The sequence below is a fragment of the Ammospiza nelsoni genome, chromosome 28 (genome assembly GCF_027579445.1).
Source record: "Ammospiza nelsoni isolate bAmmNel1 chromosome 28, bAmmNel1.pri, whole genome shotgun sequence".
Lineage (NCBI taxonomy): Eukaryota > Metazoa > Chordata > Aves > Passeriformes > Passerellidae > Ammospiza > Ammospiza nelsoni.
The window spans coordinates 1,196,537-1,220,526 of record NC_080660.1 but is presented as its reverse complement, the minus strand read 5'-3'; the positions used below and the strand labels follow the sequence as shown (position 1 = coordinate 1,220,526).

General features: G+C 48.1%; 2 protein-coding genes across 6 annotated transcripts; one reads left to right on the top strand and one right to left on the bottom strand.

Annotated features, from left to right (window-relative positions):
• Positions 1-445: 445 nt before the first annotated feature.
• On the bottom strand, positions 446-22,330 carry ARNT (aryl hydrocarbon receptor nuclear translocator). Of its 5 annotated transcripts, XM_059490278.1 has the most exons (23): positions 22,244-22,330; positions 15,534-15,639; positions 14,129-14,173; positions 13,420-13,464; positions 12,481-12,525; positions 10,445-10,658; positions 9,307-9,520; positions 9,157-9,222; positions 8,938-9,037; positions 8,555-8,620; positions 8,360-8,445; positions 7,906-7,982; positions 7,611-7,745; positions 7,103-7,177; positions 6,172-6,323; positions 5,220-5,330; positions 4,966-5,041; positions 4,403-4,526; positions 4,018-4,108; positions 3,546-3,699; positions 3,193-3,352; positions 2,610-2,761; positions 446-2,044 (listed from the first exon to the last, which is right to left on the bottom strand). In XM_059490278.1, exons 1-23 carry the CDS (start codon positions 22,266-22,268, stop codon positions 1,955-1,957), a joined length of 2,409 nt encoding a protein of 802 aa, XP_059346261.1. In that variant the 5' UTR covers positions 22,269-22,330; the 3' UTR covers positions 446-1,954. The 5 variants fall into 5 exon arrangements, with proteins under 5 accessions (XP_059346261.1, XP_059346262.1, XP_059346263.1 ...); XM_059490279.1 differs by lacking the exon at positions 9,157-9,222 and having other exon boundaries at positions 2,610-2,764; XM_059490280.1 differs by lacking the exon at positions 9,157-9,222.
• Positions 22,331-23,529: 1,199 nt separating this feature from the next.
• Positions 23,530-23,703, top strand: CTXND2 (cortexin domain containing 2). Its single transcript, XM_059490402.1, has one exon. The coding sequence runs from the start codon at positions 23,530-23,532 to the stop codon at positions 23,701-23,703; it is 174 nt and encodes a 57-aa protein (XP_059346385.1).
• The last annotated feature ends 287 nt before the right edge of the window (positions 23,704-23,990 follow it).

Sequence of the window (23,990 nt, the reverse complement as noted above, 5' to 3'; positions counted from 1 at the left end):
AAAATCTCTGCTGCCCAAAATCCACCTGGGGATGGGACACACCTGAGGGGGTTCAGCTCCTGCTCCCCCAGGACATGGGGGATAAAATTCCACCCCAGGACAAACAGTGGAGTTCCCAAAGAGGGGGAAAAGGGCCCAACCTGTCCCCTGTCCCCCCAAACCCCTGGGAACCCTCTCAGCCTCTCCCCATCCTCCTTCCCAACAGCTTTGGCTGCTCCAGCTGCCAGGAACTGGAAAATTTGGGGGAGGATTCAGCCACAGGACCTGGAAGGGCTCAGGGAAATGGGAATTTTCCTCCCCCTTTAAGACCTGAAGGGCTCAGGATGTGATGGATGCTGGAGAGGTTATTGCAGGGAACAAACTCCCAGGATGTCTTCAAATGGGATGTTCCCATTTATCCATAAATTTAAAATAAAATTTAAAAAAAAAGAAACAAGAAACCCAATTAAAACAAAACCTTCAAGTCTTAATTTTCCAGAGGGAAAAGAAGAGGGAAAAATAAAGGTTCCTGCTCCACTTACAAGAGGAATCTCTCTGGGTTGGTGACACAAAGGTTTCAGATTTTAGTCAGGAATGACAGCTCTGGAATCAGCTCTTGGAAAAAGGGGGGGTTTCCCCATTTTTGCCCTCAAGCAGCAGAGAGAACACTCACAACCAGCCTGGGGGTCCCAGAGCCCCCCACAACATGCAGGGAAAAGGGGGGAACACCCACATTCCATTCAAAACAAAACCAGGAACACTTGGGATCCTTCCCCAGCTGCTGTTGTGCCAAATTTCCTTCCAAGTCCAACTCTGAAATTCATTTTCCTGTTGGAATTGAAGCAAGAGGGAATCAAATGGTTCTTCCAGCCCCTGAGGAGAGCAGGGTTGGCCACAAGTTGTAGGTTTCTTTTTTTTCCCATGGAAAAAGCCAGAAGATTCCAAGTCAATGTTTAAAAATTAAAAATTTATACATATAGATATATTTATATATATAAAAAATTTCATTCTGTTCCCTACTTTTCCAGCTCTCCTCTTACTCTTTGTCATTTGGCAACAGGATCATCCCATGGCAGGAATTCTTCTTTAAGGAGGTGAGTGAGCAAATGTAGTGAAATTACACAGTTCCTCAGCAGTTCCCTGGAAAATCCAGGGATTCTCCTCCATCCAGTTCCAAAATGAGGACAAGGAACTCACCTACATGGGATAAAATTCCTTGGAGCAGGTTTTATCCCAAAATAAACCTGTTGGAACATCAATTTGTGGCAGCACAGAAACCATCAGCTGGAAAATGGATTCATCCAGAAGAAAGCTACATGGGTAATATTTTTATGGCTTGTTAATTATCCCAGGGTAACGAGGGGGGGGTCATGGGTCACACTGATTTCATTGCACAGTTCACAGGAGAGAGAAGATTCCAGAAAAAACACAGGAATCTCCACGTGGAGCACCCTGGACTGGAGACGCTGTAACAACCCTCCAAAAGCAGCCAAAATTCCTCCAAAAAGGAGGAAAACACTGGCTTGGAACATGGATTCTTACTCAAGCATCCTCCAGGATTGTGTTTACAGGGATAACACTTGGAAGAGTTCCTTCCAGTATTGAAAAATTCCAACAGTTTTGTGTTTTATAGAAAAAAGTCACGGCAGAGAATGAAATAAAAACAGTCAAAAGCCACCTTAAAAAGTCTGGAAGGGCTGTCTGTGATCCAGACAGGAATCCCTCCCAAAAAAAATCCACTTGGGAGCAGCTCTGGGGCCTTCAGCCTCGCGGCAATCAGGTCCTGAAGCTTCCAGAACAATCCCACATGGAGGAGGTGCCCAAACCACTCGTCCTCCAAGGCCATCCCTCCTCAGAGCTCTGCTTCCAGAAGGTGGGAAGTGTTCACACAGTTCCTTGAGAAAAAGACTCTGCTGTTTTTCCTTTACATGTGGATATTGTAGAGAGCTTTGAGTTGTCTCCCCTAAGGCTTGTTTTATTCAGAAAAAGAAGGGAATATGTTCAACTCTGGGAATTCTTCGTTGTTGTAGTTGGGGCCTTGGTCCCCCAACATGGTCAGCATGTCCTGTGAGGATACAAGGAGAGGGTTTAGGATCCAGACTGGAATATCAAGGGAGGTTTAGGTTGGAAATTAGGGGGGAAGGCTGGACTCCATCCCCAGAGGCTTTTCCAACCTCAACAATTCCATGGCTCCATGATCATCTGGGTAATTTAATCATGGGTTTGCTGGAATGGATACTGTGGACTAAACTGGTTCCTTTCCCAAGGGAACACAGGGTCTGTGTCCAAGAGAAATTTAAGGAGAGAAGCAAATTGAAGCTATAATCACCAACTGCTGGGAAAGCTGGGGTGAGAAGATTATGAATTCACAGGAATTTTTAAATTTTCATTGGACTGTAGTTTTTTCTTTTAAATTAATTAGAATTAGAAGGGTTAATCCAACTAGAATTTCACACTGATCCTGCAAAAGATCAGATACAAAGACAGTCCTGCCCTCTCCACTTCCAGCTCCATCAGGTTATCCAGGAGTTTGGGACCTCCCCAGCTGATCTGAACCAGAGGAACAAGCTCTGGCTGCTTCAAGACCAGTGGATCCCACCAGACTGGGAGGTTAAAAAGCCCCATCTTACTGGGAAGACCTCGGGCTGGCTGGGCTGGGGCTGCTGCACGTGCTGCTCCCCGGATGCTGGGCCGTGGTGCTGTCCCTGCCACTGTGGCCACATTCCCACGGCGTCGGCGGCGCGGGGCTGGAACGGGGCCGGGCTCTGGGCTGCCTCTGTGGCTGCTGGACAGAGAACACAGGCAGTGAATCATCCCTGCTCTGGGAACGGGGCTGCTCCAGTGCCCTGATGGGACTGGGAAGGGCAGGGCTCTGTGTGGTGCTGCTGCTGCTGGCGGTGACAGGGCAGGAATTCCTGCCACAGGAATTCAGGTGTTTGCTATGGGATAGAACAAAGAGACTCCCAGAGGGGTTTTTGCCTCACAGTCAGCCTTAAAATGCTGAGATGACCCCAATTATCCCAAGCTGGGAGGGATCCACAAGGACCCCAAGTCTAACTCTATGGTTGAAGGATGATTGAAGGTGATCAACATCAGCTTCAACTCTGCTCCCCACATTCAGACACTCCCAAAATCCACCAAAAAATGATGGAGAGCACATCCCACCACAGCTGGATGCTCCCAGGGGTGTTTTGCCCCCCAAGCCCCACTCACTGAAGCCTGTGCCACGGCTGGCCAGGGCTGGGTACGGCGCCGTGGTGGGAGACGCCGTCGATCCCGGCGCTGCCATGGAGCTGAAGGACGACGGCGTGCCCTGGAATGTCCCCATGCCAAAGGAAGGAGGTCGGGTCTTCACTGTCTGAGATGCCACTTGCTGTAAGAGAGGAAAAACACAGCAGAGGAAGAGGAGGCACGGCTTCACCCCGACCCTCAGCTCAGGGAGGAGTTGCTGGATTAGCCCCGCAGGAGGAAGCAGTGCCAGAGAGTGGAAGCAGGGTGGTTGCCCGTGGAGAGAAGGGGCTGGAAGGCAGCAGGGAGCCTGCAGCTGAGGGTCTGGGCTGTGCTACCTGGGCTGTGAACACCGGCCGTGTCCCTGGAGCCCAGGTGGTGCCGCTGACCTGAGCTGGGCTGGAGTGCCGGGAAATCTGGGACAGGATCCGGCCGGAGGGCGAGGGCTGCTGCTGCTGGATGATGTTCACTGGAGGCACCATGCTGCTGCTCCTGCAACACAACACGTGGCTGAGGCACTCACAGGAGGAAAAGGCACCAAACCTTTCTGCTCAAGTCATTGGTGAAGGGAAATGAGCTCAGTAATTGATGGGAAACTGCCCAGTGGTCACCCCTGAGTGTCCCAAGGATGTGTGGACGTGGCACCGGGGACAGAGGTTAGTGGCAAACACAGGGTTAACAGCTTGATGATCCCAGAGGGCCTTTCCAACCTAAATGACTCATGATTCCACACTGGGAAACAACTGAGAGGGTTGTGGGCACAGCAGAGGAAACAGGGAATGGGCAGGAGCTGGGCAGGTGAAGGCTCACCTGAAGTTCTCAGCAGGCCGTGCAGCAGTGAAGGTGTTGCCCTGGGCAAAGAGGGGAGGGTTGGTTGGCATGGTGCTGGCTTTGCTCTCATCTGTGGAGAGAGCACGAGTCATTTTTGGGCTGGGACATCTCAGGAACGGGGAGAGAAGCAGTTGGAAGACATGTGTCTGTGTGAAGGAACACTCCTCGGTTCCTCCTCCTGACAATTTTGTTAAATCCTGTTTAATTCGATTTCTTTTCCATTTTCTACTGAACTCTCATGGATTTTCTCTGGAGTCAGAGCATCCACTGTAGACTGGGAGCAGGGAGAACTGCTCCAGAGGGGACAAGCAGGAAAAATGTGACCAGGGCAGGCAGGAGGAGCTGAGCTGAGCTGCTGACCCACCTGTGCTGATGCCAGGGAAGATCTCCCCGAAGCGTGGGTCCCTCTCCTGGCTGAACAGGCTCTCAGCCTTCTCCAGGGGCTTGCTGTGCTCGGGGCCGGCAGCACTCACGGGCTGGACAGGTACCTGGGGAGGGACATGGGGCTGCTCACACCTGGTGGGGCTGCTCACACCTCAGCACAGAGGAGGTGAGCACAGGGCCCAGCCACTCCTGGGATTCTGATGTGTTTTTTGGGATAGCAGGGCCATTTAGGATGCACAGTCACATCCCTGGAAGTGTCCAAGGTCAGGCTGGACAGGGCTTGGAGCAAAGTGGGCTGGTGGAAGGTGTCCCTGCCCATGGCAGGAGGTGGAAGTGGATGGGTTTTACAGCTCCTTCCAACCCAAATTATTCCATGCTTCATGATTCCACGTGATAAATATTGGAATTGAGCAACACCCAACAGACACCTTACCCTAAAACCTCACCTCAACCTGGTGTCACCACCTTTAAACCCCTAGCAAAAGTGTGACTTAAACAGAGCAGGACAATGAACAGGGAGTGCCCAAATCCCTCTGGACTCACCTGTGAGTGCTCATAGCCAGCCAAGCTCTCCCTTCCTGGGCCCACTTCCAGCTCTGCCTGAGGTGGCTGCTGCTGCCTGAAATAGAAAGTGTCTGTGACTGGGGAACACAAGATAATTCCCAAGGGAACAGCTCTGGGTGGTTACACCAGGGATTTGTCAGCCTGGAGTTCCTGGCTGCAGAGAGGGGAATTTGGGAATGAAGGGTGTGTGAGGAGAAGGAGGAAATGGAAAAAGGAGCTGAGCTCCTCCTGACCTTGAGGGCAGTGGGGCTGTGCCCATGTCCAGCGGAAGGCTGACGCTCTGCCCCAGCTGAGGCCTTGGCATGGAGTTTGCCAGGGCAGGCCGGGACTCCTGGCTTGAGTTCCTGCAAATCAAACACAGAAAAAAGAGATTTAAAAAGTCCCAACTGGTAGCAAAGCTGGGTCCTGTGTGTAGCAGGGTGTGGCTGGCTGGGATAAGATGAAAAACCCCACTTGAGTGAAAGGGTTTTTGAGTGAGTTTCCACCTGGTTTCCTTGAAAGGTGGTGCCATGGAATAGGAGGCTCCCTCCTCCACACTCAGCCCCTGCACACCTCAAACACAACCACACAGACACTGCTGCTCTGCTCTGGACTTCCACAGGGAGTTTTGGGCTCTGGATGTGGGAATGGCTGTGTGTGGAATGAAGAAGTTCAAAGAGAGAGCTCTGACATGGGGCAGGAAATCAGGCTTGCAGCAGATTTCAGCTCTGCAGGGATGCAGTGCTACTTTGCCTCATGGCAAAAAAATCCCGGATTTCCCTTCCCCAGGCAATCCAGCCTTCTGTTTGTCTGCTGGAGCTGCCAAGCCTGCAGCTCCAGATCACACACAGGCACAACTTCTTGGTCCTTGCAATGGGTGTGGAGCTCTTGGAGCTCCCTCATGGAAAGAGAGAACAACTCTGACCATTCCCAAAGATGGGAAGGCTGTGACAGGAATCCAAGAGCATTCTAAGGCAGATTTCACTCATTTCAGGCACTGCTGGAGCCACATTTTGGCAGCTTGCTAAGCCACACAACAAGACAATTCCTGCACTTTGTAGCCTTCCAGTGCCTGGCACATCCCAGCAGAGAATGGGAGCCGGAGGGACTTAGGAACTTCTCCAGGGTTGTGCAAATTGATGGGGAGAGGCTGAGGCTGCCCAGCTCTGGGTTGCTGTGGACTGAGAGCCCCTCTGCAGCACTCACTTGACGTTGGTGTTGGTGCAGATGATGTACTCGATCTCATCCGAGTAGGGGTTCTGGAAGGTGAACGAGCTCGTTCTCATCCACAGCCACTCGCGGCTCTTGGATCGGAAGCGGAACATGACCGACAGCACCTGCCCTTTTAACTTCACCACCTAAAAACAAAATGGAATGACACCAGTAGCACCTGATCAAAGGTGGGGAAGAGTAACCTGAGCACCAGTTCCCCCCCCAGACCCCTGTGATGGCCCTTTGCCTCAAACCTGGACCACCACATCTCAGCCTTCCCAAACTACATGGCACTATTCCCTTGGGACAGCTTGATTCCTAAAGGTTCCAGAAGGGGAATCTAAAATCCCCTTGTTTTTTGGCTTCACTTCTCTTATCTCTTCTGCACTGGTGAGATGTATGGAAAAGCCTCCAAGAAATGAAACACATGCTGTAGCTTCCCATTCCAACGGTTTGGAGCAATGGATATGAGCAGCTGGTTTTTGGAGTCATGAAACCACAGGGGCAGCCTTACCTGCCCTGCCACCAGTCCAAGGCCCTCAGAAATAACAGTAACGACAACAGGGCAAGAAAACCACCTCCACTGCGGGTTCTGGGCCCTAGAGATGAACCAGGGTTTCAGCCAAGTCAAGCAGGCACTTGGGAGCCACATCCCTGGCCCTAAAAGCCAACTGGACCAGCAGCCAGAGCTGGAGTTAAGACTGGATTTAGGAGTTAAGACATCAGATGGTTCTGTTTCATTTTTGCATTCAATGATATGACTAAATCTGCAACTGTTTGCACAGGAGAATTATCTAAGGTTTGTTTTTCTTCTTGGTTTTCCAGTCAATTTTGTTGTTTTGCAAGCACCAAGGCATTCCAGTCTCGGAATGAGCTCCAATCTGAATTCCACCCTGCATGCAAAGGGCAGCTGTGATGCTTTTACCTGCTGAAAACTGTCCCGTAAAAGCTGTTGGTCTTCTGGATGGCAGAAATCCACAATGTCTTTCCCCAAGAGTTCCTATTTTTCAAGGAATTGGGAGAGATTGAGTCAGTTCATCTGGCAGGCAGATTCCATAATTAATCTGTCTTTGGACAGGTAGTTCCTGCTCCTTCCCCCCAAATCCCTCTTACACAACCCAAGCACAAGAGGCTGGTGTGCTGTTTTTTAAAAGAAAAGCACAACAGCTGTTGATTCATGTTTGATCTTTAACTCAATTTGAGGCAAAAATGGCTTTAATTGACATTTGACATAATCCAGAGACACCCAGCCTTGCCATGATCAAAGGACTTGGAAAAACACATGGAAAAGCAACCAGTGGAGAAGAAACACATGTCTGGGTTAAGCCCTGGGCATGGTTTACCAGCTCTGTTGGACAAGCAGAGCCATGATGTAGACGGAAAAGTAAATTTAAAGAGCACTTTTTTATTAAAAAGCTCCTGAAGGTCCTCACCTGGGGCTGGTATCCCACGGTGGCCACGCACCGGTGGTCGATGAAGGTGAAAATTCCCTCGGTGTTGTGTCGGGAGATGAACTCTGTGGGCTGGCAGACATTGTTCATGTCTGTGCAGTTGGGGGAGCTGGTCACCTGCCAGGGACACAGGGACAGTCACCAACCCTCGCTGGCCCTGAGCTGCCAGCCCTGCACTGGGATTTGTGGCCATCAGGGAATGTTTTCAGACAGAACAGTTTAAATCTGGGGACTACCAGGACAAGGCAATGTTGGAAAAGGGGAACAGGGCACTCACCTGGAGCCTGCCAATGGCCACCAGGCAGAACTTGCTGCCCTGGCCAGCGTCAGGGTCATCATCAGGCAGGGAAACACCTGGGAGAGAAGGGCCAAAAATTCCAGCAAGGTTAGTACAGGAAAAAATTCAGAGGAATGGATTCAAGACATCTCTCTGCCCTGGTCTGTAACTCAGTACTCTTCCCCATGAAGGGATTTTGCAAATTAAGGTGTCCACCCCTCCCTTTTTTCACCAGAAGGAATGAAAATCTCTGAATTTCAGCAAAAGCTGCACATCAGACAGTTCAATATTATTTTCATCCTCTGCTGCTTCACCTGAAAAATTAAGTCAATCTTAAAATAAAAGTCATAGATGTGTTTGCAAAGCACTTCCTGGCACATTCAGCTCCTGGAATGGCAACTTTAGACCATGTGTTCCTAAACCCAGCCCACCTGAACACAAGGTGGATTGTTACCTGCTGGGGGCCAGGCTTTGATGTAGCCTGTGCAGTGCACAACGACGTAGTGGGGTTCTCCATCCTTGGCTGCACCTAAACCATTCCTTGGGAGAGAGAAAGAGGTTGTGCTGCAGGGGGGGAAGGTGAGGCAAGGTGTTCAGCTGTGTTATTTATGTGTTGTATATATTTATATGTTATTTGTGTGTCATTTACCTGCAGCGATTCCTCATGAAGCTCAGACGATTGACAGCAACCGGATCCACAGAGCTGTTGCCACACCTGCACCAGGGTTAGAAAGGATTTGATCTTTCTTCATCAACATGGAAATAATCTGGACATCTCGAACAAGAAGAATTTCCATCCCACAAACCCCTCATTCTGCAGAACTCAAGGAGGGCTGAAACTAATTGGATCTTCTACAACAAGAGGGCAAACAAACATTTTGAGAACTTGACTGTAGGGAAAGCTCAGCCATGTTCTGTCACGTCTACATCAAAATGAGCCCAAAAAAGCTGAAATAAAAGCATGGAAGGGCCAGGTTTAGGGAGCAAGTCTGGCTTTAGGCTCAGAGATTTTCCCAGGGAATTCCTTCCTACCTCATCCTGCAGATGAAAGATCTCCTGGAGCCCATGCACATCCTCATGGACTGCTGCCCTTCCTTCTTCACAGTCCCTGTCTTCAAATCGAGGATACGACCTAAAAAAAGGAAAAAAAAAAAAGGAGATGCTGCTGCACTGGGAGTCCTTCCAGCAAGCCAGGTGTGGTGCCAGGTGATGTAGTGGGAACTGGCAGGACACGAGTGTCACTGGTGGTACCTTTAGATGCACTCTCGGGGGGGGCTGCAGCATCCTTGGTAGAAAGGCACCAGGGCTTGGTTCCCTCTACAAAGGGAAGGATTTAATCCAAGTCCTCTGCAGGCTGTCCCAACCTGCCAGCCCCTCACGTGCCAGCCCTGCTTGCTGTACCTGTGAGGGCGTTCTCAGAGGTGGAGAGCTGCTCCCTGAGCTTGCCCACGTCGTCGGGGTGCACCTGCTCGTACAGGGTGCTGCCGAACCACTCGGACTGAGGCTGGTTCAGCACCGGCGTCACCGAGTCCGACACGTACACCACGCGCCCCGTCTCGCACGACACGATGAACAGGAAGCCATCAGCTGCCTCCAGGATCAGGTGTTTGAGCTCCTGCAGACACACAGACATCTCCCAACTCATTCCTGCCACCTGGTTTTTTTTAATTTTTCTAAGCCTTCTAATGTTTATGTTCTTATAACGAACATTCTCGCACATTTTATGTAAGTAACCGATTGTTTCGCATTCTTTTATAGAAGAAGAGAAATTTGATAAACTGTTAAGTTTGTCCAGTGTCATTGGACAATCCACTGTCACTTTTAAAAATCTATAAATGTTAGAATCAGAAATTAAAAACACTCTTTTTACCTCAAGAAAGGTGCGTGTACGCCTTGTGTTATTTCATATCCTATAACAACACACCCTATGTTTGGACTTTCTCCCCCCACTCATAATTTAATTTTCCCCTCTGATTGCTGCAATTCCCACAAAGCAGCATCAGGCCAAGACCAGAAGCCTTCAGGGACACCTTACTGTGACCTTCCAGGACCTTAAGGCCACTTAATAAAAAGAGGGACTCCAAGATCAGAAGGCTTCAGGGACACCTCACTATGACCTTCCAGGATCTTAAGGGGGCTTAATAAAAACAGGAAAAGGGATTTTTTTAGATGGGCAGAGACTTGGTCGGTGATAGAGACTGACACCTCTCAACTCCACAGCCAAAACCATCCTGGGTTTTGGCTTTTTCCCCTCTGATTGCTGCAATTCCCACAAATTAGAAGTTTTCAGGGACACCTCACTGTGACCTTCCAGGACCTTAAGGCCACTTAATAAAAAGAAGAAAAGGGATTTTTTTATATGGGCAGAGATGTGGTCAGTGATAGAGGTTGACACCTCTCAACTCCACAGCCAAAACACACCCTGGGTTTGGGCTGCAATTCCCACAAAGCAGCATCAGGCCAAGATCAGAAGGACCTTCGAGGACCTTAAGGGGACTCAATAAAAAGAGGAAAAGGGACTTTTTGTGCGGGCAGAGACCTGGTCGGTGAGGAAGGAGGGTTTGTAGGTGCCGTCAGTGGAGGTGTTGCCGGTGCCACGCAGGGATTTCATGTGGGACACGGCCATGCGCAGGATGGTCAGCTTGTCCGGCTTGCGGGCCAGGGCGCTGCACGTGGGCACCATGTCGGACAGCTCCGTGATGTAGGCTGTCATCTTGTTCCTCCTCCTGCGCTCGATCTCGCTGTGGTTCTCCCTGCCAGAGGCCCAGGAGGAGAAAAGGAGAAAGGTGAAGCTGGCAGGGGTGGGAGGTTTGTGTGACGCACACACACAGACGCCGTCGGGATTAGGATCAAGCCTCGCATGCTGGGCGTGCACAGGGAATGTGGAGACAGGGCAAGGAGGAGAGGCTACACCTGGACCTTCCTCGAAGTCACAGCAGCTCCCTGCAACCTCAGGACAGTGAGGACCTGGGCTGACCTCCCCTATCCACCACACAATGCTGCAGGAAGCAAAGGAGTCGCTCCCAAAGCAGGGTAACCTCAATACTGTCCATGTGAGGGTGGATGAGATCACCTGCACCATCAGACCCACCAGGTCTGCAGCTAAAATTTGGGCACCTGCTCTTCTGGGCAAGCTGGGCAGGTGGGAGGTGTGGGAAGGAGCTCTGAGGCTCCTTCCAGCCCCAGCCACACCAGGATTCTGAGTGACCTGAATGAGCTGGGTCTGACCTTGCAGTGTTTTTGAAGCCACCTCTCGGTGACACCAAGAGCCCTCTCACCACCACAGCTCCCAAGCAGGTTACACCTCATTTCTGCACAGATCATCAAGGCCAACCCCAAGCTAGGCAGACCAGGAGCAGGCAACACCTGGGTGGTGGCACTGAGACCACTGCTGCCACCTAAAGAGGCTCTTGGCACCCCTTTGGCTCCCATCAGTCCCACAGACCAGAACTTGTTTTTTTTTTATCCAAGATGTATCATTTAACTTGGATCCTAAGGTGGATTTTCCAAAACAGAGCTTAAAAGCCAGGTTTCCTCTACAGAAGGATGGATCGTGTGCAAGGAAGCACATGGTGGGAAGTGAAATGTGATGGAAGTGTTGGAAGGAGCAAGGAAAGGCAGGTGAATAAACAGGATAAATACAAAAATGGAGCATTTATCACTATGAGGTGTGTGCAGACATTCAGTGACCTCACCTTTGAATCAGCCTCTAAACTCACAAGCTCAGGTGTGAAAAACAAAGGTCCCTCAACAACAAAAGCTACTGGGGAATCACCAGACATTTCCATTTCACTCTGCCACAAGGAAAGGATGGGAGAACTGGGATTGTCCATGCTGGGGACACCTCTGTGCCTTCCTGATGTCCTCAAACATTTCAGCACAACTCAGTGCAGTCAGCACTGGGGGGGTCAGGTTTTGATTTAAAGACAAAACTGCCCAAAACTGGGTTAAGTCTGTAAGGTGGAAAATGAAGGGCACAGGTGTCCTCAGGGCTCATTCCTGGTGACTGTTCTGGTGGTTTCAGGCACAGCCTCTCATTAATTACCAATAGAAACTCATTAATTACTAATAGAAACGAATAGAAAATTACTAATAGAAACTCAGGGAAATAGTAAATCCTGTTTGCAGTGACGCCACATTTCCTGGAAGGAAAACACCTGAGCTAACACAGCTTTTCCTGCCTGTTCTGAGAATCCCAACAGCATTTCCAGCACACAAAATCTTCCCAGATGGACAACCTGGGACCCAGGACAAGAGCAACTGAATTTAGCACACGTTAGCAAAGCTAGAGGTGAAAGCAGGAGCCCTACCCTGTGGCCTTTGGTAAAGAAATCCTTTCATGTATTCCCTAAAAAGGTTCTTCCAAGGATGAGGTGTGCCTTTCCTCAATGCCTTTCCCCTCCTAATCCCAATTCCACAGCCATTTCCAGGAGTTTGTTAAATCCTCTGCAGCAGATGAGGGAAGGAGGGAAAAAAATAAAAAAAAAAAAAAAAAAAGAGAGAAGGGATGCCTAGAGAAACATTAAGGAAAGGAAAAACTCTGCTTGTCCATGCTTGAAATCTCCATTCTCCTACCTGGCAAGTCTCTCCTTATCCGCTGAACTCTGCTCATCATCAGACCTAAAAATAAAATTAGCCAGCTAAGCTAAAAATGGAAAAAAGTTGAAAGAAATGGAAAAAAAAATGGAAAGATGGACTAGGAAACCCAGCCTAGGGACAGGTCTGTTTTGCAGAGGAGCAATTCCATAAAATAAAACAGTCATTAGTTTGCAACATTCTTCATTCAATTGGTGCCTGATGTGTTGGAGTTTCAAAACATTTTCTGAGGCTGTGACCTAGTTCTGATTTGCTTATTTCTAATATTAGAAGGATTCTGATATTTCTAACAGATTTTTTATTTGCTTGACTTCAGAAGGACTCAAACCATTTAAAAAGCTGGAGAATCCCAGCTTGGAATTCCCTGTAACCCTTTGGGAGGTAACAGCAGGACTGCCCCAAATCCTGAGGGCATTTTTGGGTCCCTCCTGGGAAATGGGACATTCATGGGCTGGAACATGTCCAGAGAAGGGAATGGAGCTTAAAATAGCTGTAAAAATCCTATGGGCTCAGTCCCAACACTCAGAAATACAGTCAGACACCAAAAACTGGTCAAAGTATTCCCTACAATCTCCAGAAAATCCCCAATTTGTAGAGTTTCTGTGTAATTCCCTCCAAAACACACAAATCCCAGTTTGTGCCAGGAAACCCTGTTCAAGGAAAACTTGTACTAAGCAGGAAACTTGAAATCTCTGCAAGTTTCTTGAGCAGGAGAAAAGCATGAGAGTCCAAGGGCAGAGCTGAAAGGAATGGTGAAAAAGAGGAATGTCATTATCACACTCAATGAACTGCTCCAAAAACCATCAAGGATTATTGTGGATACCTTCAAAAAAAGATGGTTGTGAGAAGGGAGCTGCAGGATCCCTCTCATATTAAGGTTTTTTGGCACAAAAAGCTTTTAAATCATCAAATTCTTACCTGGCAAATCTCTCTTTATCGTTTGGCATCGGGTCATCATCACATCTAGGAGAAGGGGGAGAGGTTAAAGTGTTTGCATTTCCTTCTTTCCCCCAAAAAACAGAGAAAACAAGGTTTAAAATCTGCTACAAAAAATCCCTGGGGTTAAAAATGGTCAATTTATTGTGGGCAGTGCAGGATAATTCACTGATCACCCCAAATTGCACTTGGAAGATAAAGGCAGCCCAAATTAGGATCTCCATCCAAGGGTTTCTCTTGGAAAATCCCACATTCATCATCCTGAAACCATCCTTAAAGCACAGGAATGCAGGGAATTCTGGAATTGGAGTTATTTGGAGTTTTTATTGCAGTTAACTCCAGTATCAGTGGAGTTATTAAATCCTAAACCACACAGTGAGGCTACAAATAAATGACACAAGATATTCCAACTCTTCTGTGCTCCATATGGACCATGAGGAGATCCTCACAGCCTTGCCAAGTCCTCAGGGATAAGGATGTCTCTGGAACTGAAGCATCCTTACAGCAGATGAGGATTAATTAATGTCAAAAGCCACAGAGACGGAGGAATATTGCTGAATATTGAGGAACTGGAGCAATTCCCACTGCTTCCAGAGAGGAAAAGCCACAGGAGCAGAGAGATCCTGCTCCACAGAAAACACACAGACACAGCTACAGGACAGAAAATTCTGGATGCCATGTTCTCCCTCACCTGAGGAATTTACTGTTCCCTTCTCCATCATCATCAAAATCGAGCCTGAAAAACAGAAAAAGAGATAACTGCTAACCAAGTGGTTTCTCCTTTAAATTACTTTTCTGTCTGTCCCCATGGATGAGTCCTGAAAGGAAAAATTAAGCAATCCCAATGCAATTTAGTGTTCCTAACGTGAAACAACCAACAAAGTTTGGAAAGGGGCTTCTTTCAGGTGTCTATCAGGAATAGAGCAAGGAAAAACAGTTCCAAAGGAGGGAAGCCCATTTGGAGCATCCACTGAATCCCAACTTTCTGTTCCAAAAGCCTCCAAGGAGAATCAGGGACCTACAGATGGAACATTCCCAGTTTAAAAGCATGGATTTGGTGCATTTAAAATTAAAACAAAACAAAAAAAGTGGAGGGTAAAAACTTCCTGGAGTTGAAGTTCAGTTTGTGCAGTGTTTAGGGACAAAACCCCACTTCTGACCAGTTCATGTGGAAGGACAGAAGAGTTTTCACCTTTTGGGATGGAAAACTGTGGATGCAGCACGGGAAGAGCTGCAGGGGAGTGGGAACAGCAGCAAATGGGGCTGGAAAAAAGAGTTTCAGTGACTGGGAGGGGTGCAGAGACAGATTTCAGTTTGCTCCAAAATTACGAGGCAATTTCTCGTGCCAGAAATCTGGGAACAAGCACTCAACTCCTTTGAATTTGAATTTGCAAAGGCATTTTTAGCAAACAAAAAGCCTCCCACAAGCACATTGTGGCTTCCCCCCACCCCTCCCAGGGACAGCACAGCTGCAAAGGTTGGAATAAGGCTCCGAAATCCAGATTTTCTGTTCCCCCAGGCCTTGCTCTCAATCCTTGGTGTGTATTTGTTCTTTCTATGAGGTGCAAAGTTTTTAGTCCCCTCTGAGTATGTCACTTTGAGGAGTAAGGACACCATACTTACTGTTCTTTAAGTGTGGTAAAAGTAACAAAATAATATCTGTAGATACAGATTTTTCAGGCTACTAAAAGAAGGGAGACATTTATGTATGATAAATTTATAATTTATATATCTATAAATTTATAATTGATAAAATTTTCTTGCTGTAAATGAAATCAAACTTCACAAGTATAATGTAAGTGCCCATTGAGGTGGACAGAGAGTTCGAATAAATGAAAATTCAAGCATAACCAAGCTCACACAATTCAGCAGTTAAAGAGAAATGCAGATTTAACCTATAACTGCAAGACAGAATTGTGATGTATATTATAAAGTCAAATGTTTGCACAGAAATATTGAAATGGTAGCTGACCACAAAGGGAAAGGAATGGAGAGAGCCCACCTGAAAGAAGCAGGACACTTGTCAGAAGCAGCCACAGCTCTTTCTGGAGAACAAAACTCCCTCCAAAAGCCCTTTTCCCCCAGCCCTCACTCACCCAGGCCGTCTCTTGCTGGGTCTCTGAGCCGCTCCAGCCTGGGCTCCCGAGCCGGAGTTCCCGGAGCCGACGGCTGCACCCAGCGAGGAAACGTCGGATGCCATCTCTAAACAGGAGTGGAAAAACCAGAGAAATCAACCAGGTTTACTTGCAAACCCCTCTGCTTCAGTGCAACGCTCCCCAGTTAGGAGCTGTGTGGCAGCATCTGCCGGGGCTGGGTTTGGGGCAACGGCCTTTCATCTGCTTCCTCAGCTGCAGAGCTCAGGCTGCCAAAATCCAAGATGTGGTTTGGGATTTCTGGGGAGAGGAGGAGCCTGCTGGGAGCAGGGGAGGGGCTGAGGCTGCACCATGGAGGAGGGAGGAGGAGCAGAGCTGTTTGTACAGAATATTCTGTTTGTATAGAATATTAAATAGCCCATAATTAGAATGTACATTTGTAAAACTAATAAAATAATATAGTATAATACAGTATAGTATAATACAGTATAAGATAATATAGTATAGTATAGTATAATACAGTATAGTATAATATAATATAATGTAATGTAATATAATATAATAGTATATAATAAAATAGTATATAATAGTATAGGATAGTATATAATAGTATATAATATAATAGTATATAATATAATATCATGTATAATGTATAATATATATTAGTATGTAATATAAATAACATACTATAATAATAGAATAGACTATATGTTATTTGTTATGTTACATTATTATATTATATACAATATAACTAATAATGTATATAATATATAAAATAATAACATATTTGTAATAATACACATTTGTAAAACTAGGAGCCATTTGGTCAAGAATCATGAATGTCTCTTCATATTAGATGGTAGAGACATATCACCTGGTAGAGACATTATGATTATCTCACAAAACCAGATTTTTATAAAATATGTTTTAGAAAGAATCCTGACTTTCAAAAACCTAAAGAGCAAAGAGTAATGTAGGGATATGTTAACAGAATATATCATAAACAACTCTCATTCCACATTCTAAAACAATTTATTGAAATAAAATCACGTTTTCCTGATGACACAGAGGGTTCACTGCAGAGGGTTCACTGCAGAGGGTTCACTGCCCAATCTGAGACAGAGGATGAACCCAAGTGCTCATAGAACACTTCCAAAGCCATCATTGTCCACTGGTCCCTGCTGCTGCTCACCAGTACTGACCAGTGGCACCAGTTCAGACCAGTGGCACCAGTACAGACCAGTGGCACCAGTACAGACCAGTGGCACCAGTACAGACCTGTGCTCTGCCACCAGTACAGACCAGTGGCACCAGTACAGACCAGTGGCACCAGTACTGACCAGTGGCTCCTCACCAGTACAGACCAGTGGCACCAGTACAGACCTGTGCTCTGCCACCAGTACAGACCAGTGGCACCATTACTGACCTGTGCTCCTCACCAGTACAGACCAGTGCCACCAGTACAGACCAGTGCCACCAGTTCAGACCTGTGCTCCTCACCAGTCCAGACCAGTGCCACCAGTTCAGACCAGTGCCACCAGTTCAGACCAGTGCCACCAGTTCAGACCAGTGCCACCAGTACAGACCAGTGGCACCAGTACAGACCAGTGCCACCAGTACAGACCAGTGGCACCAGTCCAGACCTGTGCTCCTCACCAGTCCAGACCAGTGGCACCAGTACAGACCTGTGCTCCTCACCAGTCCAGACCAGTGCCACCAGTTCAGACCAGTGCCACCAGTTCAGACCAGTGGCACCAGTACAGACCAGTGGCACCAGTCCAGACCTGTGCTCCTCACCAGTCCAGACCAGTGCCACCAGTTCAGACCTGTGCTCTGCCCCCAGGGCTTGGGGCACCCTGGGTGAGGGGGAGGTGGCCCAGGTGATGTCCATGGTTCCTTCCACCCCCAGCCAGGCTGTGATTGCAGCATTCCATTTCCCTCTATTTCCATTTTCCTGTATATTTCCTGTATCCCATTTTCCCTGTATTTTCCCCGTGTATTTTCTGTATTTCCATTTCCCTGTATATTTCCTGTACTTCCATTTTCGTGTATTTTTCTGTATATTTCCTCTATTTCCATTTCCCTGTATTTCCCTGTATATCTCCTGTATTTCCATTTTCCTTTATATTCCCTGTATTCCATTTTTCCATATTTTCCTGTATATTTCCTGTATTTCCATTTTCCTGTATTTTCCTCTATATTTCCAGTATTCCATTTTCCTGTGTATTCCCTGTATTTCCATTTTCCTGTATTTTCCTGCATTTTCCTGTATTAAATTTTTCTTGTATTTTCCTGTATATTTCCTATATTTCCATTTTCCTGTGTATTTCCATTTTCCTGTATTTTCCTCTGTATTTCCTGTATTCCGTTTTCCTAAATAATTCCTGTATTTCCATTTTCCTGTATATTTCCTGTACTTCCATTTCCCTGCATTTTCCTGTATATTTCCTGTATTTCCATTTTCCTGTATTTTCCTGTGTATTTCCTATATTTCCATTTTCCTGTGTATTTCCATTTTCCTGCATATTTCCTGTATTTCCATTTTCCTGTATTCCATTTTTCCACCATTTTCCTGTACTTCCATTTTCCTGTGTATTTCCTGTATTTTCCTATATAATTCCTGTATTTCCATTTCCCTGTATTTTCCTGTATTTCCATTTTCCTGTGTATTTCCACTTCCCTGTATTTTCCTGTATATTTCCTATATTTCAATTTTCCTGTGTATTTCCATTTTCCTGTATTTTCCTGTACATTTCCAGTAACATTCTGCAGTTCAGAGCTTGCTCAGTGTGGCTTATGCTGAATCTACATCCCAGCATCACCATCAGAACCCAACCTATATTCAAACAGGCTGTTCCACATCAGAAAATTGATTTTTAAATCCATTAGAAACCATTTTTTCCCTGTTTTGCTGAAACAAGTCAGCTCTGTGCTTATTTTAACAGTTGTGGGTTTGTAAGTCTGCTGTGAAACTGCCCCAAAAGTTGTTCCAGCCCAAAAATCTCCACCACAAACTGAGCCTGATGCAGCTCCCAAACCACTTCTGCTTTATCAGAGTGAAGGGGACCCCAAACCACCCAGACACCCCCAAAAACCCCAAATTTGCCTTCCCAAACCACCCTGAGCAGCACCCAGAGCAGCTTGGGCAGGAGCAGCCACAACTGGGGGGACAAAGTGAAGAACTGAGGTCAGGTTTAATGAATCAGGGAAAGAATGGGCTTTAAATTGGGGCTCCCAATTCTCCTCCACTGCCCAAAGCCAGATTTCAACCCAACAATAATTTAATTTCACTTCCAGAATTGCATTTTGGTTTATTTACAGCTAAAAGTGGAGCTGTACAATCACCTCAGTGGTGTGCCTGGACCTCCCAGCAAACACACTCCCAAATTTCTGCTATTTCTGCCAAAATTAAATATATTTTACCACCATATTTTACCAAAATAACCTTCCCAGCCTCTGTGCCTGCCTGTTTTGTTTCCCTCCAAGCAGCTGATGTTGCTGAGGAATTTTTTCCTTGCAGATCCATAGGATTTCCCAGGGGTGACTACAGTATGGAGCAAGCATCCAGCTCGAGGCTTGGCAGCTGAAGGAGCCAAAAACAACAATTCCAACCAAGAGCAGCAACAAAACACCAGGATCCTCTCTGCTGTTCTAAAATACATCTGGAGAACAACAAACCAGAGGTGGAAACCCTTCCCCATCTCTTTTCTGCTCCATTTTGGATCACTCAGATGCTGCTGGGACGTCCCAAGGTGACATCCAAGGGTTTTGTCGAACAAAATGAAGTTTTAAGTGGGGATAAAGCAGGCCAGGAGGGTTCCTCATTTTCCCCAGCCCTATGTGAACATGAAATGAACAGAAATGAAGTTTCTGGAGCACAGAGAATGCCTTTCCTGAGGGGAAGGAATTTCCGCTCGGGGCAGGGGAAGGAAGTGACACTGAGCTGTTCTCTGGGCCCAGCTCCACGCAGGGACACACAGAGAATTGATTTTCAAACCTTTGAGATGTCCCAGGAGCCCAAGATGAGGAACATTTCCCTCTCCTGGTGCAGGTGGAAGGCCAGGACAGACCCTGAGCTTGGGCACCAGGAGCTGGCACCGCTCTGGAGTGGGCACAGCCCCCCAAAAACCAGGGCAGGGAGAGCAGAGGGAGGGAAACACACAAGGACATGATGAGAAGAATAAATTCCGAAGAATTGTCACAAATAATGGGAAGGGAAGAGCTCTGGCTTTTTCATCCTTTGGGATTTCCAGGAAACACACAAAGATTCCTTCCCAATTCCTGTCTTCTCCCCATTCCAAACACGGAGGTGAATTCCTGAACCCAACATGCATCCCATGAGGAACATTTCCCTCTCCTGGTTTAGATGAAATACCAGGACAGACCCTGAGCTTGGGCACCAGGAGCTGGCACCGCTCTGGAGTGGGCACAGCCCCCCAAAAACCAGGGCAGGGAGAGCAGAGGGAGGGAAATACACAAGGACATGATGAGAAGAATAAATTCCGAAGAATTCTCACAAATAATGAGAAGGGAAGAGCTCTGGCTTTTTCATCCTTTGGGATTTCCAGGAAACACAAAAAATTCCTTCCCAATTCCTGTCTTGTCCCCATTCCAAACACGGAGGTGAATTCCTGGAGAAGTTTCCACTCCCTGGGAGGAGGATGGAGCCAGGAACAACGAAATGAGAGGAAACAGCCCCAGGTTGTACCAGGGCAGTTTTAGGATGGGTTTGAGGGAAAATTCCCTCCCAGAAAAGGCTGCTTTGCAGTCGCCATTCCTGGAGGTGCCCAGTTCAGAAATCCCAGGTGTTTTTCCAAAATCCTGGCTGGGTCTGTGTCCCAGCCCTTCCCAGCACCGACCCCTGCCTCCCCACACCATGTGCTGCAGCTAATTAAGGCCAGAAGGGAGCAAATGTAAATCCCAACCCCCACCAGTGCTCCAGGCTCCCAGCCCAACTCTCCTGGGAAAGGCTCTGCTGCAACCACTGGCATCCCAACAGGGAAAAAAAGGCTCCAAAATAAAATTACTGCAAATATTTCCAGCTGTGATTTATGCTGCAGATTTCATGTGCATTTTTATTGTACAAAACCGGTGCTTTTTGCTGCAGAAGCTTCAGGAGGGGGCTAATTGCCAGGCTCACGTTTGGATATCAAATCTCACAAGTTTTGCTTTAAATTCACTCATTTGTGATCTCCTCAGATAAAGCAGCCTTAAAAGTACTCTGCATTTCACTCACAACTAGAAGGCTTTGGTATTTCTGCTTTTATGTTTTTTTATTTACAAAGCATCTCAGTTTCTGTGTCTGGGGTACATTAAATTGATTTTTTTTTGAAGCAGGAGGTTTTTAGCTTGTTTGAGTTCCCCATGAAATGCCAGCTCAGCACTTTCATCCCCATGGGAACTTTCTCCAAGAAGAAATATAGAAATTAAAAAAAGAATGTTTCTTCCATTGCTAAGGGGTGAAATGAAGACATTCTGGGTATTTTGGGGCATTATCCAGCATTCATTGGAGCCCTGAAATCAATTTTTTAACACTTTAATGAAAAGAAGACCCACGTTATTTGTGAGAAATCTTCAGAATTTAATCTCCCAATAATCTCCATGTTTACTGCTTGTGTACTTCCCTCCCTCTGTGTAAATTTGGTTACTCTGCCCATGATTATAAATATTAAACACAGATGTTGAAAATTCTTTCTCATTTCTTTCAAAATTTAAAACTTTCTTGTGCAAAAAACCACGGAACCCTGAGGACTCCACTTCCACAAATGCTTGGATACCCATGAGTATCTTACTGGATGAGGCCCCAGTGGGTTTTTTCACCATTAAAAGCCACAAAACCTTCCTGAAACGTTAAAATAAAACCCCAGAATCCTTCAGCAGTGTCATTGAACACTCCTGGATAAACCTGAGTGTGTCTCAAGCCACAAAAAAACAAGCTAAGACTAAAAAAAAACCCCAAAACACAAACAAAGCTCAGATTCTGATCTCAGCCACCACGCTGTAAATCCATCACGATTTCACAAACACTGGTTAATCTGGATACTCAGTTCAGAGTTTAGCCAGAAAATTGATAAAATCAGATCTTTTCTGGCGAGAATCAGGGAGCAGCAGCTCGCAGCTTCCTGTGCACAGGGAGCTGAGGGCTCTGGGGAGCAGCGTGAGGAACCGGGGCTGAGGGAACACCGCGCTCCAGGCCCTCCCCTGCTGCACAGCTCCCACAAACATTCGTGCAAAACCTTCAAACCGGGCCAGCACTTTGTGCTGGGAGTTCGGAAAAACCTCAGCGAAACACAGCTGAAAAGGGGGCAGGAGCCGTCAAGAAAACAAATCCAAAGGAGTGATGATGGAAATCCAAATCCACATCGAGGGTCCCTCATTCCACCGGCTCTGCGGGGACCCCCGGCCCCAAACACCCCATATCCAGATAAACACAGCCCTGACCCCTCCGGGGTGCCCCATCCCACTGTGCCATTTCCCCCTCAGCCCTTCAGGAGCCTCCTCACGCCCCTGTCAGCCCCTCCAGGGCCCCTTCACCGCCCTCAGAGCCCCTCATGGCAACCCCCGCCCCTGAGGGTCGCCCTCAGCTCTGGAGGGCCCGGGAGAGCCTTTGGGTCCTCTCAGAGCCCCCTGTGCTCCCCTTCAGCCCCCCATGCCCTCCCCGGGGCTCTCAGCCCGCTCCCCAGCCCCGCTCGTGCCGCCGCGGCCGGGCTCACCCGCGCTGGCGGCGGTGGCGGCCATGGCGGGGGTCCCGGGCCGCCCCCTCCTCGCTCCGCTCCGCTGATCCAAGATGGCGGCGCAGGAAAACCTCCGCCAGCCCCACGGCCCCGCCGGCGCGGGGGCGGGGCCAGAGCCATGCCGGCTTTCTATTGGTTAAACCGGGGGGCGGGGGGAGGGACACGGGGAGATGTGGCGCTGCTATTGGTCCAGACGGAGAGCTGGGGGCGGGACAAGCGGAGGGCACGGCTGGGGGCGGGGCGAAGGTGGTGAGGTCCCGCCCCCACCGAAAAGGAGGCGGGGCTTTTTCGAGGGGGCGTGGCTATATTGGGTAGTGTTGATGACGTCACGTAACATTGGGATTGTAATTAGGATTAAGATTAAAATTAAATTTCGGGTTGAAACTGGGGCGAGATTGCGGCTCTAAAGCACTGAGAAAATCACAGACTGCACATGTGATTTGGGTGAGAACTGGGATTGGAATTGGAACGGGGTTTTTTTTGTCAGGACTGGGATTTGGGGCCACCAACAGGACCCCACAACTGATCCTTTACTGAAAAATCTCTGGAACACCCCTACAGCCCAGCTCTTGGGGTGTGAAAGTTATGCTGTCTTCCCAAAGTGATCATTATTTCTCTCAGAGGGGGAATATAAAGAAACTTGAAGGAGATTTTTGGCGTATTTTGGGTGTTCTGGGGTTTTCATGAAGCTGTCTTGCAAAATCCAAACGGGCAGCTCAGTTCAATGCATTTTCCAAGAGTTTTTTCCAGTCTATTCCAATATAAGCAAAAAACTACCTGGAAATCCTCTCACTGGCAAAGCCTTTAGATTTTGGGGATAAATCCTCCAAAATGCTTCCCAAACCACCCCAAGTCACCAGGAAGACTCATGAAAGGACCCAGAGGCTTCTCCTGATGGGAGAAGAGGGTGTGGGGTAGGAATTTGATCCCCTGGCTTCTGTCTGAAAAGCGATGCCAGCGCATTCCTGCAGAATTCATGAGGGCCTGGAGCCAGCAGGGCCAGGACTGAGACCCAGAGCCGGCCACAGGGAGGTAAGGAAGGAGCAGAGGGGACTCAAGGCCATCTTTTACCATTTTTTGGGTGTTTTTGACCCCTCAGCCCCATTAATCCACCCCTGTTCTGGTCCCTCAGGGATGTCATTGGGAGTTGAGCACTGGGGCACACGTGCGTGAGGATCCCTGGAGACAGGAGGGGACACCTGGAGCTGTGACAGAGATACCTGAGCGTCCCTGGAGCTGTGACAGACACACCTGAGGGTCCCTGCATGGAGACCCCCACGGTGCTGCCCGCCATGGACGTGGACAAAGCCGTGGCCACGGCCTTCGTGGTGCTGCTGGGGCTCTTCCTGCTGGCCATGACCGTGCGCTGCGCCCGCCTCGTGGTGGATCCCTACAGCGCCATCCCCACCTCCACCTGGGAGGAGGAACCCATCAACTGACCCCAAAATATCCGCCCTGGGACCCCCAAACTCTGCAGGGTGCTCCAATGAGCCCCAGCTCCAGGAGAACCACTCAGGCTCCCATTAGCTCAGAGCTGCCTGTAGCTCCAGCACTCCCACCCTCTGTGGGTCCCCCTTTCCCCCACTGATTCCCCATTTCCCCCATTAAATCCTCATTTATCCTATTGCTTCCCGTTTACCCTCATTGCTCCCGATTTCCACCATTGTGCCCCATTTCCCAAATTACTCCCAATTTCCCCATTGCCCCCATCACTCTCCGTGTTTCA

What these genes read in the sequence shown, in the direction of transcription:
- ARNT (XM_059490278.1), bottom strand. Translation starts at nt 22,268, where the DNA reads ATGGCCGCCACCGCCGCCAGCGCGG. An exon ending in GATAAGGAGAGACTTGCCAG is followed by an intron (nt 10,659 to 12,480) that starts GTAGGAGAATGG and finishes GGCCTCTGGCAG; the next exon opens with GGAGAACCACAGCGAGATCG. An exon ending in TACGGGACAGTTTTCAGCAG is followed by an intron (nt 6,324 to 7,102) that starts GTAAAAGCATCA and finishes TTTTGTTTTTAG; the next exon opens with GTGGTGAAGTTAAAAGGGCA.
- CTXND2 (XM_059490402.1), top strand. Translation starts at nt 23,530, where the DNA reads ATGGAGACCCCCACGGTGCTGCCCGCCATGGACGTGGACAAAGCCGTG.